Source organism: Strix uralensis, chromosome 11 (genome assembly GCF_047716275.1).
Source record: "Strix uralensis isolate ZFMK-TIS-50842 chromosome 11, bStrUra1, whole genome shotgun sequence".
In the NCBI taxonomy this organism is placed as follows: Eukaryota; Metazoa; Chordata; class Aves; order Strigiformes; family Strigidae; genus Strix; species Strix uralensis.
In genome coordinates this window covers 3,155,593-3,176,083 of record NC_133982.1, presented here as the reverse complement: position 1 = coordinate 3,176,083, position 20,491 = coordinate 3,155,593, and the positions used below count along the sequence as shown (strand labels likewise).

The following is a 20,491-nucleotide window of genomic DNA, read 5'->3' as shown; positions in this document are numbered from 1 at the left end:
AGGAAGGAGGTGCTCCCCTCCCCCCATCCGGGGCAGCCCCAAGGGGGTCTGTCGAGGTGAAAAATGCAGCCAAGTGGCAAAATCGTCCGTTTGGAGCCTTTTCTGTGTATTTAAATGCCACTCTAAGGTAGTGGCTGGTGGGGAAGAGTGGGGCGTTAACTCTGGAACCTACTGAGGGTCGCAGGGGTGAAGGCAGGAGGCTGCTCAGCCCTGTGATGGAGGGTGGGTGAGGGGGGGTGCCGGGGGGGTGCCGGAGGGGGTGAGGGAGGCGGAGGGTGCTGGGGCTGAAGGGGCGGGGGGTCAGGCCGGCAGGGGGCAGCAGTGGGCGGAGCCGGGGCCCCCCGCGCCGCTGGCAGCCTCCGCTCCTGATTGGCCGCCGCTCCCTCATTATGCTAATGCCGTGCGTCTCGCCGGGGCCGGCAGGTGACGTCACCAGCCCGCTGGCGGCCGCGCGCGCGGGCGGGGAGGAGGAGGAGGAGGAGGAGGAGAAGGAGGAGGAGGAGGAGGAGGAGGAGGAAGGGGGGGGGGGCGGCCGGCAGCGGGGAGGCCCGGGCCGAGCCGAGCGGTGCCGAGCGGTGCCGAGCGGTGCCGGAGCGGGGCGGGGCGGGGCGGGGCGGGGCGGCGGGCGCCTCCCGCAGCGGCGGCGGCGGCGGCGGCGGCGGAGCGGGCCATGGCCGCGGCGGGCAGCGGCGTGGCGGCGGCGGCGGAGGCGGGGGCGGCGTTCAGCACCGCGAACAGCGGCCGGGTGAACGGGCTGAGCCGCCCGCCCGGCGCCATCGCCATGAAGGATCACGACGCCATCAAGCTCTTCGTGGGGCAGATCCCGCGGAACCTGGAGGAGAGCGACCTCAAGCCTCTCTTCGAGGAGTTCGGCCGCATCTACGAGCTCACCGTGCTCAAGGATCGCTTCACCGGCATGCACAAAGGTACGGGGGGCCCGAGCAGGCGCGGCGGCCGGGGGGGGGACACCCCGGGGCGGGGGGGGGGGGGACTCCTCAGGTGGGACGCCCTGAGGTGGGGCACCCGGGTGTGGGGCACCCCTGAGGTGGGGAACCCCTGAGGTGGGACACCCTGGGGTAGGGGTACCCCTGAGGTGGGACTCCCTGAGATGGGGCACCCGTGATCTGGAAGTACCCCTGAGGTGGGGCACCCTGGTATGGGGCACCTCTGAGGTGGGGGTACCCCTGAGGTGGGACTCCCTGAGATGGGGCACCCGTGATCTGGAAGTACCCCTGAGCTGGGGCACCCTGGTATGGGGCACCTCTGAGGTGGGGGCACCCCTGAGGTGGAGGTAGCCCTGAGTTAGGGACACCCTTGAGGTGGAGCACCCTGAGGTGGGGCACCCCTGAGGTGGAGGTAGCCCTGAGTTGGGGGCACCCTTGAGGTGGAGCACCCTGAGGTAGGGCACCCCTGAGGTGGGGCACCCTGGTATGGGGCACCCTGGTATGGTCACTCTGGTATGGGGCACCCCTCAGCTGGAGGCACCCCTGAGGTAAAGGTACCCCTGAGGTGGGGGCACCCTGGTATGTGACCCCCCTAAGATTGGGGTACGCCTGAAGGAGAGGCACCCATCTAAGGTGGAGTTACCTCTGCGATGGGGTCACCTGCTTGAGATGGGGGCACCCATCTGGGGTTAGGGTGCCAACCAGGGGCTGGGAGCTGCTGTCTGGCTTGGGGGCACCCCTGGGGTCAGAGCACCCCATGGCTGGGAGCACCCCAATGGTGTTTAGGGCACCCCTTGGGGGCACCTGTCTGGCATTGGAGCACCTACGTGTGAGTTTTGGGCACCCCTGGGATGGGGGCACCCACCTGGGATACAGGCACCCACCGCGGATGGGGGCACCCACCTGGGATACGGGCACCCACCACGGATGGGGGCACCCACCTGCGATACGGGCACCCACCTGGGATACGGGCACCCACTGCGGATGGGGGCACCCACCTGGGATACGGGCACCCACCGCAGATGGGGGCACCCACCTGCCTGCTCCCTGCCTGCGCCATGCCTGGCCGGCATCCCAGCACAGGGTGCAGAGCACCCAGCACCCCGAGCAGTGACGCGCCGAGGGGCTCACGCGTGCAGCGCCAGCGTCTTCATGGAACCCCCCACCCCTGAGCTGGGGCTCTGTGGCGCCGGAGCAGGCTCAGGGCAGCCCGGGTGTCACCCGGACGGGATCTCACGTTCCCCCGCACGCCGCCGTCGAGCCCCCGTGCCACGGGCAGCTCCCGCTTCGCCGCGACTTTCTGGGAAGCCAAAACTTGGCGCTTGCGGATGCCGCCGTGGGGCAGCCACCAAGACTCCATCGATCTCGGCACCGCGGCCACCAAAATGTCTCCAGGCACCTCCAAAGCTGCTTGTGTGCCCCCAACAATGGGATTTGCACCTTACCGGGCCCCCTCGGCTCTTCCTCCAGCGCGAGCTTCAACTGCTGCGGCCCAGACGTGTGATTTAATTGCGGACGCTCCTCTAATTTGAATGGCATCCTTCCCCCCGGCCAGCCTCCGGAGCGGGATCGCTCCCGCTCCAGCCCTCCGAACTTCTCCAGAACGCCTGGGCACTGTCGACGTTGTTGCCTGCAGGGGAAAAGGGTAAAAAAAAAAAAAAAAACCAACAGGGGAAAAAAGAGCGAAGAGGAGGAAGCCAACATGATTACGGATGGTAAACACTGGAAATGGCACCGGGACTGACGTGAGCCGCTGCGCTGACCTCCCCTTTCCACCCGCAGTGGGATAATATTTAACTGGGGGGGATCTCTCCTTGCTCCCCGCGAGGGCAGATGTCCCCAGCACCCTGAGGTGGGTGAAGGACCCCAGCCCTCGGTGTCCCCCTGCCCCGCTGCCACGCTCCCTCTCCTCCCAGGCACGCTGATTGTACTTATTAAGAGTTATTAATACTTAATCAGCTGGCGGATTTAATTGTGCCAATATTAAAAATGCATCAATGTCAATTTTATTCATTAAATATTTACTTTGTTGAAGGGAAACTGTTTTGCTGCTGTTTTAATATCACTTTCAGACGCTTTTGGATGTGACCCCAGCAAACTGGGGGGGAGCCCTCAGGGAGGGAGTGGCGTGGCGGCGGCACGGGGACCTGGGATGCTCCCTCGGGAACGGGAGAGATGGAGGGGAGAGGACCAGACCCCGTCCCCGGGGCTCGCTCCTTGCCGCCAGCCCCGGGCGAGCGAGCGGCTTGGCAGCGTGAGTCAGCGTGGGAAAACCTCACCCCAGGCGGATTCCCGATTCCCGAAGCGCCGCGATGTCGGAGGAGCCGGAGCGCCTTGGCCGCGCGAGTCTCATCCCGAGGAGGATGCTCGGGGCCGGGAGAAGCGTGGCAGCAAGCCGGGATGCTTGGCCTCGACGCCTGGAGATTTGCTTCCCAGAGGGCTTCGGCGGTGGCTTTCCCTGGAGCCGGGCGCTGCTGCCCGCGCGCTGCCAGGCTCGCTGCCTGCTCTTGCCTTGCTCCTTCATCCCGCTGCTCTTTTGTACCGAGATCTCCCACCCTGTTTTGGGGCTGAACTCTGGCCCCGCTGGCGGCGGTGCCCGCCTGGGTGCCAGGGTGCTGGATGCCGGGGTGCTGGGTGCCAGGGTGCTGAGACACCCAGCGCTGCCAGCTCTCCGGGTGCCCAGGGCTTTGCGGCGGTGCCGGGCCGGACACTGACCCCGTCTCCCCGTCTCCGCAGGCTGTGCCTTCCTCACCTACTGCGCCCGCGACTCGGCCCTGAAGGCGCAGAGCGCCCTGCACGAGCAGAAGACGCTGCCGGGGGTAAGTGACCCTGGGGGGGGTCGGGGTGAGCTGGGGTGGGGGACACTGACACCTACCCAGGGTGCGGGAGCCGCTTCCAGCGGCCGCAAACCGAGGCATCGATTTTCCTGCTGCCCGCGTGCTGTTGCGCTTTCTGTGGGCTCCGACCTCCCGAGCTTAACAAAGTGAAAATAAATATTTAATTATTCGCCTAAATAAAAATCAATAGGGCCGCTGGTTGGCTGGGGAAAGTGCCGGGGCCCGTAAATATCAATCCCTGCCTCGGGTGCGCGGAGCTGATGGAGGGGGACGAGGTTCACGGGGACGTGGCTTCCTGAGCCGCTGCGGTGCTGTGCATCAGTAGGTTTAAGAGTGAACAGCCCACTTTGGCAGCCTAAAGGAGGTGCGGGGTCAGGCCGCACACCCCGGTGTGTACACACGCGTGTGCGAGGTGTATGGCTGCTGTAGCTGCTCACTTCTCAGCCTGCACCCTGGCACGGGGGTGAGCACAGGGGTGCACGTGTGAGCACATGTTTGCACGTGGGCCTGCGGGCACGCACCCCTCCTTGTGCACACGTCTGTGCACACCCCTCTGTGCGCGTGTGCACGCAGCGGGGCGTGGGTGTGCGTCTGCCAGGGCGTTTGGCTGGGTGTGCACCCCTCTGTGCTTGTGCTCACGCCGCCGTGTGCTCACACCGCCGTGTGCTCACCCCGCTGTGCTTGTGCTCACCCCTCCAGGCAATATCACACCCTCCTGGGCCTGTGCACACCCCTCTGTGCTTTCACACGTCCTCCTGCAGCTGTGCACACCCCTCCACGCCTATGCATACCCCTCCGTGCTTGTGCACACCCCCTATAGCTGTGCTCACACCCCCTATAGCTTCGCTCACCCCCTATAGCTGCTCACACCTCCTGTAGCTAAGCACACCCCATATAAATGTTCTCACACCCCCTAAAGTTGTGCCACCCCGTATAGCTGCTCACACTCCTATAGCTGTGCTCACACCCCTATAGCTGTGCACACCCCTGTAGCTGTTCTCACACCCCCTATGGCTGTGCCACCCCCTATAGCTGTGCACACCTCTATAACTGTGCACACTCCTTATAGCTGTGCTCACACCCCCTATAGCTGTGCTCACACCCCCTATAGCTGCTCACAATCCCTATAGCTGTTCTCACACCCCTATAGCTGTGTCAGCCCTATAGCTGTGAACACCCCTATAGCTGTGTACACTCCTTATAGCTGTGATCACACCCCCTATAGCTGCTCACACCCCTATAGCTGTGATCACACCCCCTATAGCTGCTCACATCCCCTATAGCTGCTCACACCCCTATAGCTGTTCTCACACCCCTATAGCTGTATACACTCCTTATAGCTGTTCTTACACCCCTATAGCTGTGAACACCCCTATAGCTGTGTACACTCCTTATAGCTGTGCTCACACCCCCTATAGCTGCTCACACCCCCTATAGCTGTTCTCACACCCCTATAGCTGCTCACACCCCTATAGCTGCGTACACTCCTTATAGCTGTTCTCACACCCCTATAGCTGCTCACACCCCCTATAGCTGTGTACACACCTTATAGCTGTTCTCACACCCCTATAGCTGCTCACACCCCCTATAGCTGTTCTCACACCCCTATAGCTGTGTACACTCCTTATAGCTGCTCTTATACCCCTATAGCTGTTCTCACAGCCCTATAGCTGCGTACACTCCTTATAGCTGCTCACACCCCTATAGCTGCTCACACCCCCTATAGCTGTGTACATTCCTTATAGCTGTTCTCACACCCCTATAGCTGTGCACACCCCCTATAGCTCTGCTCACACCCCTATAGCTGCTCACACCCCTATAGCTGTTCTCACACCCCTACAGCTGTGCACACCCCCTATAGCTGCTCACACCCCCATAGCTGTTCACACCCCCTATAGCTGCTCACACCTCTGTAGCTGTGCACACCCCTATAGCTGCTCACACCCCCTATAGCTGCTCACACCCCCTATAGTTGTGCTCACACCCCTATAGCTGTACTCACACCCCTATAGCTGTACTCACACCCCTATAGCTGTGTACACTCCTTATAGCTGTTCTTATACCCCTATAGCTGTTCTCACAGCCCTATAGCTGCGTACACTCCTTATAGCTGCTCACACCCCTATAGCTGCTCACACCCCCTACAGCTGTGTACATTCCTTATAGCTGTTCTCACACCCCTATAGCTGTGCACACCCCCTATAGCTCTGCTCACACCCCTATAGCTGCTCACACCCCCTATAGCTGCTCACACCCCCTATAGATGCTCACACCCCCATAGCTGTTCACACCCCCTATAGCTGCTCACACCTCTGTAGCTGTGCACACCCCTATAGCTGCTCACACCCCCTGTAGCTGCTCACACCCCCTATAGTTGTGCTCACACCCCTATAGCTGTACTCACAGCCCTATAGCTGCGTACACTCCTTATAGCTGTTCTCACACCCCTATAGCTGCTCACACCCCTATAGCTGTGTACACACCTTATAGCTGTTCTCACACCCCTATAGCTGCTCACACCCCCTATAGCTGCTCACACCCCCTATAGATGCTCACACGCCTGTAGCTGCTCACACCCCCTATAGATGCTCACACCCCCTATAGCTGCTCACACCCCTGTAGCTGCTCACACCCCCTATAGATGCTCACACCCCCTATAGATGCTCACACCCCTGTAGCTGCTCACACCCCTATAGATGCTCACACCCCCTATAGCTGCTCACACCCCTATAGATGCTCACACCCCTGTAGCTGCTCACACCCCCTATAGCTGCTCACACCCCCTATAGATGCTCACACCCCTATAGCTGTTCTCACACCCCTACAGCTGTGCACACCCCCTATAGCTCTGCTCACACCCCCTATAGCTGCTCACACCCCCTATAGATGCTCACACCCCTATAGCTGTTCTCACACCCCTACAGCTGTGCACACCCCCTATAGCTCTGCTCACACCCCCTATAGCTGCTCACACCCCCTATAGATGCTCACACCCCCTATAGCTGCTCACACCCCTATAGATGCTCACACCCCCTATAGCTGCTCACACCCCCTATAGCTGCTCACACCCCCTATAGATGCTCACACCCCTGTAGCTGCTCACACCCCTATAGATGCTCACACCCCCTATAGATGCTCACACCCCTGTAGCTGCTCACACCCCTATAGATGCTCACACCCCCTATAGCTGTGTACACCCCTGTAGCTCCGCCCCCCCCCCCCCCCCCCCGCGCTCCGCGCCCCCGGGTCCCCCCTCCCCGGCCAGGCCCCGCCCCGGCGCGGCGCGGGGGCGTGTCCCTGGGGGCGTGTCCCTGGGGCCGTGTCTCCCCGCAGCCCCGCCCCTCGGCTCGGCCCGGCCCGGCTCGGCCCGGCTCGGCGGGGCTGCGGCCGCCCCTCCCCCCGCCCCGCCTCCCGCGCACCGCTGTGCGAGCCGAGCCGAGCCGAGCCCAGCCGAGCCGAGCCGAGCCGAGCCGAGCCCGAGCGGGCCGGACCGAGCCCAGCCGCCTCGGGTGGAGCCGGGTCGGGCCGGCCCAAACCGAGCCGAGCCGGGCCGGGCCGGGCCGGGCCATGCAGCTGCCGCAGGTGCCGGCTCCCGGGCCGCGGCCGCCCGTGCTGTGGGTGCCCGCCGGGTCCAAGATCCTCTGCATCGAGGTAGGGCCCCGCCTTTGTCTGCCGCCGGCTCGGCTCGGCCCGGCCCGGCCCGGCTCGGCCCGACGCGGGAGGCTCTGCGTGCGCTGGGGCATCCGCACCCGCGGGTGGGGGGTGCCTGCACCCGGGGGGGGGGTTGCACGCAGGGGCGGAGGTGGCGGAGTGATGGCGGAGGGGGGATGTATCAGCTCCCAGGGCCGCGGGGGGGTTGGCGGGGGGGGTGTATCTGCGCCCAGAGATGGGGGGTGTTGGTGAGGAGGGTGTATCTGCACCCAGGGATGGGGGCTGTTGGTGAGGAGGGTGTACCTGCACCCAGGGATGGGGGGTGTTGGTGAGCAGGGTGTATCTGCGCCCAGGGATGGGGGGTGTTGGTGAGGAGGGTGTATCTGCGCCCAGGGATGGGGGGTGTTGGTGAGGAGGGTGTACCTGCACCCAGGGATGGGGGGTGTTGGTGAGGAGGGTGTATCTGCGCCCAGGGATGGGGGGTGTTCGTGAGCAGGGTGTACCTGCACCCAGGGATGGGGGGTGTTGGTGAGCAGGGTGTATCTGCACCCAGGCGTGGGGATGGAAGGGTGTTGGTGAGGAGGGTGTATTTGCACCCAGGAGGAAGGGGGGGTGTGAATGTCTGTGTTGGTGAGGAGGGTGCGTCTGCACCTACGGATGGGGTGTGTGGGTGTTGGTGAGGAGGGTCTGTCTGCACCCAGGGATGGGGTGCCTGTGTTGGTGGGGTGGTTGTTGGTGATGAGGGTGTATTTGCACGCAGGGATGGGGGTTGTGAGTGTGTGTGTGTGTTGACGAGAAGGGTGTATCTGCATCTAGGGATAGGGAGGGTGTTGGCAGGGGGGTGTTGGTGAAGAGGGTGTATCTGCACGCAGGGATGCTGTGTGTGAGCGTGGGTGTTGGTGAGGAGTGTGTATCTGCACCCAGGAATGGTGTGTGGTGGGGGGGTTGTTGATGAGCGGGGTGTATTTGCTGGCAGGGATGGAGTGTGTGCACGCCTGTGTTGGTGAAGAGGGTGTATCTGCACCCAGGGATGGGCTTGTGTGTTGGCTGGAGGGTGTATTTCTCCAGCCTGGGTTGTGTGTCTGTGTGTTGGTGTTGTGTGTGTGGTTGCAGGTGTGCAAGGGGATGTGCTGGGGGGAGTGTTGTACCCCCAGATGGCGCAGGGGGGTGTGTGTGCATTGGTGGGGGTACGGTTTCGCCCCTGGGGTGTGCACAAGTGGGTGTTGGTGGGTGTGCAAGCATGTGTGTGCGTGTGTAAGCAGGTGCTAAGGGTGTCTTTGCACCCAGCGATTGTGCGCGTGGTGATCGGATGTGGGTGTATGTGGGCCTGGGGGGTGGCAATGGTGGGTGTGTGAGCGTGTGCACGTGCGTGTGTGCGCATGCCGGGTGTGAGCAGGGAGCAGAGAGTGCATGTGTGCATATGGGTGTTGCATGGGCGTTGTGGGTGCCCGCTGGGGGAGCTGGCCGGGTGTACACAGGGCTCAGGCGTGGGGTGGGTGGTTGTGAGGCTGGGGTGTGGGTGCTGCTGGTGTCCATCCGGGGTGGTGCCCAGCACTGGGGGTCCGTGTGTCTGCAGAGGGCTGCTGGGGGTCCTGCCGGGGGTCCCGCTGCCGCCGTGGGGAAACTGAGGCGAGGGGTGTTGTGTCCCTGTCCGGCGTGGATGGTGGAGCCGGCTGTGCACCCCGGGGTGTGTGCGCCTGCGGGTGTGCGGGATCCACAGCTGCGAGGAGCGCGCTGTGGGTGTTGTGTGGGTGTGCGGCCGTGGGTGGGTGGGTGGGTGCTCGTGTGCTTGGGGTGTGCGGGTGTACCCGGGGCTGGGTTGGGGTGGGTGTGTGGCTGCACGTGGGTGTGCAGTCATGCTAGGACGGATGTACGGTTGTGCGTGGGTGCAAGCGTGCGGCTGTGCAGGGGGGTTGCTGAGGCAAGCGTGTAGCTGTGGGTGGGTGGATGTGCATGGAGGGTGCTGTCTGTGGGTCTGCGGTTGTGCTCAGAGGTGTGCGGGAGTGGGAGTGCAGCTGGAGGGGATGTGCGGTTGTGCGTGGGGGTGTGCTAGGATGGTCATGCACCTGTGCAGGGTTGTGCGACTGTCCCCAGGCGGGCTGTGTCCCCTCGCTGTGAGGTCACCCCCAGGGTGTTCTCACAACGGCAGGGTGTTCCTATGATGGGTGGCTGCCTGTACCCGAGCGCCTGTCTCCGTGTTCCGGGTGTTGGCTGCCTGGGGGCCCCCAGGGTGACGCGGGCACCAGGCTCCCACAGGCGCCAGCTGCTTCAGCATCACCCAACGCCTCCGTCTCAGCTCATTCGGATGCGTGGTGGCCTGCCAGATCCTCCGGCTGCTGGGCACGAGGAGGAGGAGGAGGAGGGTGACACTGAGGAAGGAGTGAGGACCAGAAGTGACCCTGTCCCACGGGGCAGGTCCCACTGCAGGGATTCACCATGGGCTGGCTCTCCCCGGTGCCCAGGCTGTTGGGGGGCTCTGAATTTGGGTGGGTGACAATGCCCAAGGGCTCAGACGGTGGTTTAGCAACCGGTGGTGACCCCCTCGGGCTGTGGCATGCTGGTGGTTTGGCCGTTGGGTGCTGTAGCTGGGGCTCTGCGGGGCACCCATGGGTGACGGGAGTGGTGGGTGCTGGGACACCCCAGACAGGGTCTCTGGTGACCCTGGGTGTGTCAGCGTGTTCTTGGGGTGTGCGAGGACAGGGGGGAGATGGGTGGGAGTTGGGTGATGGATGGGTGCATGTGGGGGTGCTGTGGGGTGGAGGGATGGGTGCTATGGGGGTGGAAAGGTGAGAAATAGGGAGATGGGGGATAGATGGGCAGGTGTGAGGGTGCTACGGGGATGGGTGGGGGATATATGGGTGTTGGGATATGGATGGGTGCTGTGGGGATGGATGGGTGTTATGGGGATGGGTGTTGGGGGATGGATGGGTGAATGAATTGATGGGTGAATCCTGGGGGGTAATGGGTGTTTGTGTGCATCAGGGATGGGTGAATGGACAGATGGGTGTTGGGGGGTGTCAGGAGCCGGGGGAGATGGCTGGGTGGTTGTTTGGGTGTCGGGGAATGGCTGGAGGGCTTTTGGGCAGCAGCGGGTGGCTGGGTGACTGTGTGGGCACGGTGCAGGGGTGCTGTGGGGACAGACGGACAGATGGGCGCTGGTCAGCCAGGCACAGGGGGAGGTTTGGGTGCTTCAGCCACCAGTGCACCCCGGGGTGGGCATGGGGCGATGCCAGGGGTGCCAAAACCCCCTTTTGGGGGTGTCCACAGGCCGGGGCGGTTTCTCCCCGGCGCGGTGCGGCAGCCCTGGGGTAGGTTAGCTGGTCCCTGAGGCCTGACATTTATAAACATCAGCCGCTCCCGGAGAATCAATACAGTTTAATAACCGGCGAGCGGAGACGGGAGACACATCAAAATGACACTCTGCGGCTCCGTAAATGTTATTCTAAATCATACTCGCTGGGTTTATTACATTAAGCATACAGCAGCGGGCACGGGAAATTTATTCCATCAAAGGCCATTGCGCTGGTAAATGGGACTGATGGGTCAGAGGAGGGGGGGCAGCCCCCCCACCCCCCCAAAAATGGGCTTCTCCCCCCCTGGACTTGGCAGGGATGAGGGGGGTGTTGGTCCCACTGGTCTCCGGGCTGTCACAGGGTTTGGAGTGAGCCGGATCCTGCCCCAGTGCTCAGCTTGGGGTGGATGTTTGGGGGACCAGTGACACGAGGGCAGCCTGGGTGGCTCTGTGTCCCTTGGTGCCACCCCACGGCTTCTGGGGACCCGGTCCCCTCCCTGGAGCATCCCCAGCTCAGCGCTGACATTTCTCCCCGCGTTTCCCTGGAGACGAGGCGGTTGCTGTGGAAACCTCCCTCCTCTTCTTCCTTTAACCATCCTCTTCCTCACCCTGAGGCGGGGAGGGGGGTAAGGGGAGGGGGGGCCTGCTGCTGCCCCCACCCAGCCCCTAAATTTGGGGACCCCCTCCAGGGGTGGGGGTACACAGCCGCGTGGGTGTGACAGCAGCACGCGTGTGTGCGTGCCCGAGCCGTGTATGTGTGCGCGCACACCTGCCCCGTCATGCGTGACATCCCGCCGTTGCCGTGACGACCCCATCGAGCACATGGCTCGGGCTCTGCAGCATCGCGGGGGAAGCACGCTTGTTGCCGTGGAAACGGCCGTAATTGTAGCATTTTTCTGCTAAAAGAGGGGAAAAAGGAGGGGGAGAGAGGAGGAGAAATGGCTCCGTGGGGCAGCGGGCCAGGGACGTGTGCGCTGTCCCGATGTGTCCCACTGCACACGCGTGTCGTGCTTGCGGGTACACGCGGCAGCGACGCATGAGAGGAGGCTGAAATTGGGTGAGAATTGGGAAAAGGAGAGCGGTGGCGGTGCTGCCGAAGGGGCCAGGGCCGGCCGGGCGCTGCTGCCGCCTCTGCAGTCCTTTGCAGTCGAGGAAAGCGGGCAGGCGGCCAAGGCTGGCACCGGCGGCCCGGCGGGCGCCTGCGGCACCGGGTACCCGTCCCCAGGGCCGTAGCGTCGCTCCCCGCCCGTGGCATCCCCAGTTCAGCATGGCCACGAGCCCCGGCGCTGTTCTTGCAGGTCCCTCCCCTGCTCCCTGCGCCAGACTGGGGCCAAATCCTGCTGTTCCCCATGGAAAGGGCTGGGGGGGGCACGGCACCGCTTCTGACTGCCCGCTCCCGCTTGTGTGTTGCAGATGAACCGCCCCATCCAGGTGAAGCCGGCCGACAGCGAGGGCCGAGGAGGTAGGTCCCCCCTTCCCCAGCTGCTTGGTGTGGGCAGGGGGGGCGCAGGGCCACCTGGAGGTGATGAGGGACACGGTGGCATCGCGGGGGCTGCCGCCAGGAGGTTTGTTTGCAGAGAAACCCGCGAAGGGAGCTGCCTTTGCCGGTGGCATCCCAACCCGAGCGCAGAGCAGAGGCGAGCTCGGCTCTCCCTCCCTGGCCAGCTGGGGGGACTGTCCTGACGTCATGCTGAGAATGTCCTGACATCATGCTGAGGACATCCTGGTGTCGTACCACGAGCACCCTGACATCGTCCCAGGCAGGGAGCCCCTCTCCGACAACCCCTTCGTTTGTCAAGCAACCTAATTACCTGCCCGCAGCTGCCTGTGGGGAGCCCGGCAGAGTTGGGGTGCATGGCCTGAGCCCCTCTTGAACAGAAACTGCCACCCCCCCCCCACCCCCCCAAAATCTCCATGGGCGTTTGCAGCTGCAGCATTTCCAGGCTGAGTTGATCATTTGGGCAAAATTACAAGAACTGGATCAAAACCCTCCGACATTCCTGGTGCTGCGAGCAAGTGCTGGGCACGCTGGGACACCGGGACGCTCGCGTGGGGCCGCGTGCCCTCGGCAGGACGGCTGGGGTGGATAACCCCTGACTCAAAACGTGTTATTAAACGTGCCGCAAGCTGGTCCCGGCACGTCCCGAAGGAACCTGCCAAATAAATTACCCACTTACCAAGCGTAATTGGTGAAGGATTAAAAATCGATGGGCGAGCTCAGGCGCCCGGCTCCGGCCCCCTCGCCCAGGAGGCGATGCTGGGCCGCCAAGCCCGCTGCCCCCGGCCGCGTTCGCTGGGAGATGGTTTATGTTTAACTAGACAACACACAAGCCCTATTCCCTTAACTAATTTTCTTGGTACCTTAACGGACAGAGCATTAATCGTCTCCTGCCATTATTTATTTATTTCCCCGGCAACGCTCTTGACAGGGCACCTTATTTTCTTTGTCAAATGCCATTAGCGCGCGGCGGGAGCGCGCGGCCGCGCAAGACAGATGCTGGTAATAATAATGAAATTCTCATTATTTACTCTCCCTTCTCTCGTGTTTGGGTTATTTATGTCCCCTGGGCATGGCCGGAGGCTGCGGGTTATTCTGCGAGTCAATCGTACGCAGGCGATCGCCGCTGTTTTGCGGGCTCTTTGTTTCCCAGCCACATCCCACATCGGTGCCAGGGGAGCCGGCTCCTCCATCCCTGGGAAAAGCCCCAGCCCCGGTCCCTGGAGTGGGAGCCCTTCCCAGCTTCACCCCTCAGCACTGCAGGAGAGATTTTACCACCCCGAGCGTTTTGTAGGATGGAAGTGATAAACACTGTGGCTTCGCCACCAGCTTGGCGTCGCTCCCTCCCCAGGCTCTGGTGTTACCTGGCTCTTTTTCCCCCCGGCACGCCGTTTGCAAACCAGGGATGAGGGGATGGGACGGTGAGTGACATCCTGCTCTCCGACAGGCTTGGTTTTGTTTTTAGAAGACAGGAAGCTCTTTGTGGGCATGCTGGGGAAGCAGCAGAGCGAGGATGACGTCCGGCGCCTCTTCGAGCCCTTCGGCCAGATTGAGGAGTGCACTATCCTCCGAGGGCCTGACGGAGCCAGCAAAGGTGGGCGCGGGGAGCTGGGTGAGCACCCTGTGGGCTGCTGGCACCCAGGGAGGGTGGGAGCCACCGGCCAGGCCGCGCTGGGTCCCGCAGCGGCCAAATCCAACCTCTCCCATGTCCCTCTCTGCCCTTAGGTTGTGCCTTTGTGAAGTACGGCAGCCACGCCGAGGCGCAGGCTGCCATCAACAGCCTGCACGGCAGCCAAACCATGCCGGTAAGTGCCAGGCTCTCGCCCTGCCCCGTTCGACCCCATGCTGCCTGCGTAATCCAATCACCAGCTAATTTGATCCTCTCTTTAATTGGATCAAAATCCTACAGACCGGCAATTTGTTGGCCGGATCACCCCAAGGTTCATCCTTGCCTGGGCGCTGAGCCCCGGGGGGTGCGCGCGCAGGGCTAATTCCCTCCACGCTGGAGAAAGGGGCTGTTTAATTAACGCCGAAGGTCAAAACTGTGAACGAGGAGAGGAAAAAGGAAACGGAGGTCAGGGAGCTGCCGCCGGGGAGCAAAACCAGCTATAATTAAACCTCGCATCGATCGCTGGTTGCTGCTGCCAAGCCGGGCAGCATCCCCGGGGCCGAGGACGCGGCGGCTGCTGCAAGCAGCCTGGAGCAGGAAGACATTTCAGGGGCGTTGCCGGGGTCCCACCATCAGCCCAATCTTCCCCCCGCCTCAGGGCGCCTCGTCCAGCCTGGTGGTGAAGTTTGCGGACACGGACAAGGAGAGGACCCTGCGGCGGATGCATCAGATGGCGGGGCAGCTGGGCATCTTCAATCCCATGACCATCCAGTTCGGCGCCTACGGGGCCTATACGCAAGCGGTAGGAGCTTGGCACCGGCCGGGACCTGGGGGTTTTTGGGGAACCCCATGGGATGGGGGGGGGCTGGTTTTGCCCGTGAAAGCCTGTGTGGGATTGTCCCAGTGCCAGTGGGTGCGGATGACTGTCAGGGTTGGTGTATCCCCGTTTTGGGGCACAACAGAGGGCTTCACTCCCCGGGGTGAGGGTGGCATGGATGTAGGGTGCAGCGGACCTTTTTTAGCATCACCCAGACCTCCTCCTGTCCCTGGGTCCAGCAGTGGGTGGCGTTTATCCCTCCGAGTCCCTGTGCATAGGTGCAAAGGGGGGATGTTAATTTATTCTCCCCTGCTCCCCACTTCTCTCTGCCTCTCTCGCGCTTTCCCCTTTTCCCCCCTTTCTTTCCTTAAGATCATGCAGCAGCAGGCGGCCCTGATGGCAGCTGCTCAGGGGACCTGCCTGAACCCCATGGCCGCCATCGCCGCCGCCCAGATGCAGCAAATGGCCGCCTTCAATGTCAGCGGGCTGGTGGCCGCCCCCCTCACCCCCTCTTCAGGTACGACCCCCCTCTGTTTGCCCCCCATCCTGCTCAGCAAGCTCCGGGGGGGGCGGCGCTGCCGGTGCTGACGCCTCCCTCTCGCAGGTACAAGCACCCCCCCTGGCATCAGCACGGCGCCCGTGCCCAGCATCGCCACGCCGATCGGGGTCAACGGCTTCAGCCCGCTGCCACCGCAGACCAACGGGCAGCCCGCCTCGGAGACCATCTACACCAACGGCATCCACCCCTACCCAGGTGAGAACCCCCCTCGCGGCCTGCCGGGGGCTCCACTGCACCCCCCAGGGTGGGGGACACGTGCTCAGCTCACGCCGGGGGGTGCTCCCCACCCCAGGACCGCGCTGGATGAACCAGCTGTGCACCGATCCCCACTGAAATCCCCGCTCCGGTGGCGTCGCTGCCTGTGCGAGCGGGACGATGCTCTCGGTCCTGCCCTGCCCCTCCGAGAGCCCCCTCGCGTGGGAGCTGCCTGTCCCTGGGTTTCTCTTGCTTATTCTCTCTTCCTTCTCCTTTCTTCTCTCTCCCCAGCTCAAAGCCCCACGGTGGCAGATCCCCTCCAGCAAGCCTACGCAGGCATGCAGCACTATGCAGGTCTCAACCTTTGCTTTGCACTTCTTCCCTCTCTCCCCTCCTTGCTCCTCACCTTTATTTTTTGGGGGGTTACCATCACCTTGGGGTTGAACCACAGGCCTGGGGCAGCGTGCTTGGGCATGGATTAGTGGTGAGCACGGGGTGCCGTGCCCTGGCAGGAGCTCCGGGGCAGCGATGGGGTTGACGCTGACTCAGAGCACCATCCCCTCATCCCCAGCAACACGGATGTGCTCCTGACATGGTCCTCTGTGCAAATTGTGGATGGAGAAAGTGAATTTTAATGCCCGTGGGGCTGAGATAACTCTGTGAGGGAGAGCTAGGGGAGGGAGCGAGGTTTGGGCAGCGATGGAGAGCCCGCTCCATGCCGGATCCTGCCAACACGCCAGCCTGCTCGTAAGAGATGGCCACGGAGGCACCAAGACATCCCAAATCCTTGGATGTTAATGGCGTGGCTGAATCTGATGGCCAAGGAGCTGGGCGGCAGAGAGAAGGGACTCAAAGCATCCTGTGGAAGTGTGTCGAGCCTGGCAGTCATTTAATTAGGGCCACTAACAGCAATTTTCAGATTTTCAACAGAAAATCAAGTTTTGGACCCTGAATTGTTGGGTTTTTTTCAACCAAAAGCGCTGGCTTTCCTCAACCTTGAGGCCATATTACTGCTGCCACCAACGTTCCTCCTGGGAGAGCCATTCCCACATCCCTGGCGTGCCGGGCGGCTGGGGCCATGTGTGCAGGGGTGGGAAGGGCAGAGCCGGCAGCGCTGGGGCAGGAGGGCCACCTCCATCGAGGGTGGTATTGGGGGACATCCCCGTCCCCAGCCCTTCCCGGGGTTGGGGTGGCTGTGGGGGGTCTCAGCTCCACGTTTCTCTCTTCCAGCAGCGTATCCCACCGCCTACGCGCCCATCAGCCAAGCCTTTCCCCAGCAAGCGCCCATCATCCCGCAGCAGCAGCGAGAAGGTGAGGGGTTGGGGGGGGGCACCCCCCGCCGTGGGGCCGGTGGCTCCTCGCTCCCCACCCCCCTCATACCCCCCCGGGGTGACCCCCGCCTCGCGGCTGACGTGTGGCTGTCCTTTGTGTGTCACCCAGGTCCTGAAGGCTGTAACCTGTTTATTTATCACCTGCCCCAGGAGTTCGGGGACGCGGAGCTCACGCAGATGTTCTTGCCTTTTGGCAATGTCATCTCTGCCAAAGTCTTTGTGGACCGTGCCACCAACCAGAGTAAATGCTTTGGTGAGTCCCGGTGGGCAGCTCTCCCCGACATCCCAGCTCGGGGGTCTGGCTCGGGCAGCACCACCGAGTGACCAAAGCCTCACAATGGCAGGAGCAGCACGTCTGTCTGTCCTGGGGCCAAAGGGCAGTTTTTTGTCCCGTACTGTGCCAGGACAGAAGGACATACCCTGCTGCTGTCCCCTCTTATGCTGTCCCCGTGTCCTCAGCCCCATGCAGCTGCCCGTGTGCCTGCCAGGGCCACCGCTCGCCACTGCCACGACTGCTCATGTGGCTGGATGCCACCACTGCCACCAGCATGCTCTGGCCTGCAGACATGTCACCACAGTGTCCCTGTAGCTCATGTCACCCTGGTGTCCCCCAGACCTGCTCACCCTGGTGTCCCCATAGACCCTGTCACCCCAGTGTCTTTGGAGGCCCCGTCACCTCAGTGTCTTTGCAGACCCTGTCACCCAGGTGTCCCCACAGACCCCGTCCCCTTGGTGTCCCTGCAGTCCCCATCACTTTGGTAGACCCTGTCACCCCAGTGTCCCCACAAATCCCATCCCCTTACTGTGCCCAGAGATCATTCCAGTGTCCCTGTGGCCCCTTACCCCAGTGTCCCTGCAGACCCGGGTGTCCCCAAAGATGCCATCAGCCCATCACCTCGTGTCCTGCACTGCGGGGCTGCGCTGTCCCCCCACCATCCTCCTCTCCCAGCCCCGCCACCTGGGGCTCCACCTGAGGCTGCCCACAGGAGCATCCCACGGGATTTCCGCGCCTCGGTTGAAGTAAAGCAGCAACCTGTGATGTTTACGGTGACAAACTCCTCTGTCACCTCGTCCCTCGCCCCCAGGTTTCGTCAGTTTTGACAATCCGACGAGCGCTCAGGCAGCCATTCAGGCCATGAACGGCTTCCAGATCGGCATGAAGAGGCTAAAAGTCCAGCTAAAGCGGCCGAAAGATGCCAACAGACCCTACTGACCCCTGCTCACCCTGGCCCTGCGGAGAGGTATGGGGGGGCTGGGGGGGGCCTGGCCCTGCTGCACCCCCCTGCGATGCCCCAGGGGAGCTGGCAGTGGGGCTCGGCTCACCTAAAGCATCACAAGTGCCGTGTTTTCCCAAAAAATGTCAAGTGGAGGTGGGGGGGGGCTCTGCACCTGGGACCGTCTGGGTGTGTGTTTCAGACTAGGATTTGGGTCCCTCTGTCCGTCCCTCTCTCCGTCTGTCCTTCCTGCGTCCCCCAGGACACGGGCTAACGGCCCCTTCGCTGTTTTGCAGGTTGGGCGTCCCGCGGTGTCTGACGACTTTCCCCTTCCCCAAGTGCAGTATCCAAACCTGTAACTCTTTCTTTGCAACACATCCCGGAGGAGGAGGAAGAAGATGAAGAAGAGGAGGAGGTGGTGGAGAAAACGGCAAAGAAGAGAGCCATTCTGGTCATAACTTTTCTTTCCTTTTTTGATTTTTTTTTTTTTTTTTTTTTTTTTGTCCCAAACCGTTCTTGTTTGTTACTTAACGGGAACAAGAGAGTGAGGAAGACCAGGAAGGAGGAGAGCGATGCGGCGCCGGGGCTGAGATTTGCTGCCGGCCGGCCGCCGGGACTCACCGAATCCCTCACCGAGTGAAAGGGCGACGGCCCCGGTCAGCCGGGATACGATCTACCTTTGTTTTTTTTTTTTGTTTTTTTTTTTGTTTTGTTTTAAAGCACTCATTTGCTGCTACCGATTTCCCAGGAGAAACGAGGAAAAGAGGCTCCAAATGGATTCTTAAACCAAAGCTGGTGGGACGGGACCAGCCTCGGGCGCTTCACCTGGAGGATGCTTGTTTGGAAAAGAGAAAAACGGCAAGATTTGCTTTTTCCCCACGTCGGGGAAAAAAAAAAAAAGGATCAAAGGATGTTGGACTTATAGAAGATATATATAAATAAGTATATATATATATATATCCCATGGAGCAGGGCGGCGGGACACGCGCTTCCCCCTGCTTGTCACTGGCACAGGGACATAAGATTACTTGTTTCAGAGTCATATCATTCCTTAGAGTTTAGGGACCAAAGGACTATTGCTTTTTTTAAATATATCTATAAATAAATTAATTTAAAAAAAAACAAAACACACAAAAAAACAAAAAACAGGAAAGAAGAAGAAAAAAAACAAACAACCAGAAATTAAGAAGGTTGAGAAAAACCTCGGGCGTTAAGAGCTGCGAGCATTTCCTAGAGGGCTCAGTTTCAGGGGGCCGATTGGCAGGGCTCAAGGGCTTGGTTTCGGGGGGCTGATTCGTTCCTGGGAATGGGGGGGTGCAGGGGAGGGGTTTGAGGGGGCTGCGGTGGCTCCCCCAGCCCCGCGCCTCAGGCGGGAGCCAGTGGCGGGGGGGGTCCAGCTGGTTGAAAAAGCCCCTCGGTTGCCTCTGGGAGAGGGCGAAGTGATGCGGTTCTTTGCTTTTTCAGTTGGTTTTTGGGGATTTTGGGTTTTTTTTTTTTCAGCCAAAAAAAAAAAAAAAAAAAAGAAAAATAAAATGTGAGGTTTCGGCAGAAACGAAGCGAAGCGAAATAAACTTATTTTGTCAAAATCGTCACCTTGGTTGGTTCTTTGGAGCAACCGCTGCCGCGTCCCACCACCCAAATTCCCCTGAGCCGCCGCCGCTGGGGACCCCTTTGTGACCAGTTTGACGCCGAAGCATCCGCCGGGAATTCGGTGATGCTGGGAGAGGAGCATGGGCCTCTCTTTTTATTTGCTTTTTTTTTTCCCCCAGGAATTACCATTTTCTGGAGGAATTCACCCCGGCTGCGGAGGGGAGGGGGGCAGGACCCAGCCCCTGCGGTTTCGCCGTCCTTTCCGAGCGATGGGGGAGCTCGTGGCAGATGTTGGCGTGTCCCCCGGGCTGTCCTCTCATGGCCACACCTGCAGGCGTGCGACGGCGGGGCCAGGGGAAAGTGGCTCGATTTATTTTTTATTTAAGGGGGAAAAAACCCCAAAACCCACAAATTTAAGCAAAAAAAAAAATGGGGTGGGCAGCAGGGCAGGTGATGAGGGAACAGCCACCTGCGCAGTGTCCCCCCTGCCCGGGTTTGGGTGGCCTTTGGGGACACCGAGCAGCTGGTGCGGGATGAGCGGTGGCGGGTAGATGTTGGGGTCCCTCTGTCACCCCCTGAGGGCAGGGGACACTGCAGAGGTGACGCTGAGAGTGCACCCACCGGTGTGACAAGCTCGTCAGGTCTCACCTGGTGACCGTACCTAAACCAAGATATTTTAAAGATGATGCTTAATTTTTTTAATATAATCCTGGTTGAAACCAACCCCCACATCTCCAGTGGGGTGGCGAAGGGCTGGAGTGGGGTATTATTTTAAATCCCTGAGACCCTTGAACCCCTGGCAAGGGACCCCTGTGTCCCCACAGGACTGGCTGGTGTCCCCAGGAGGCTTTGGGCTGCTGTATCTTAAGGGCTGATATTTCATGGCCGTGGCCTCGTGGTGCTGCGACTGACCCAGAGAGCCCCAGGACCATGGGGAACCTCGGTACCCCGGTA

General features: G+C 61.6%; 1 protein-coding gene across 9 annotated transcripts; it reads left to right on the top strand.

Moving 5' to 3' along the window:
- Window positions 1-655: 655 nt before the first annotated feature.
- CELF6 (CUGBP Elav-like family member 6) lies at window positions 656-19,539 on the top strand. 9 transcript variants are annotated; one of them, XM_074880859.1, is made up of 13 exons: window positions 656-926; window positions 3,681-3,763; window positions 12,138-12,186; window positions 13,691-13,816; window positions 13,948-14,027; window positions 14,490-14,633; window positions 15,021-15,165; window positions 15,253-15,402; window positions 15,694-15,756; window positions 16,633-16,713; window positions 16,843-16,986; window positions 17,819-17,974; window positions 18,244-19,539. In XM_074880859.1, exons 1-12 carry the CDS (start codon window positions 671-673, stop codon window positions 17,944-17,946), a joined length of 1,449 nt encoding a protein of 482 aa, XP_074736960.1. In that variant the 5' UTR covers window positions 656-670; the 3' UTR covers window positions 17,947-17,974; window positions 18,244-19,539. The 9 variants fall into 9 exon arrangements, with proteins under 9 accessions (XP_074736960.1, XP_074736959.1, XP_074736958.1 ...); XM_074880858.1 differs by having other exon boundaries at window positions 13,688-13,816; window positions 16,636-16,713; XM_074880857.1 differs by having other exon boundaries at window positions 13,688-13,816.
- Window positions 19,540-20,491: the final 952 nt, after the last annotated feature.

What these genes read in the sequence shown, in the direction of transcription:
- CELF6 (XM_074880855.1), top strand. Translation starts at nt 671, where the DNA reads ATGGCCGCGGCGGGCAGCGGCGTGGCGGCGGCGGCGGAGGCGGGGGCG. An exon ending in CGGCATCCACCCCTACCCAG is followed by an intron (nt 15,403 to 15,693) that starts GTGAGAACCCCC and finishes CTCTCTCCCCAG; the next exon opens with CTCAAAGCCCCACGGTGGCA. An exon ending in CAACCAGAGTAAATGCTTTG is followed by an intron (nt 16,987 to 17,818) that starts GTGAGTCCCGGT and finishes CCTCGCCCCCAG; the next exon opens with GTTTCGTCAGTTTTGACAAT.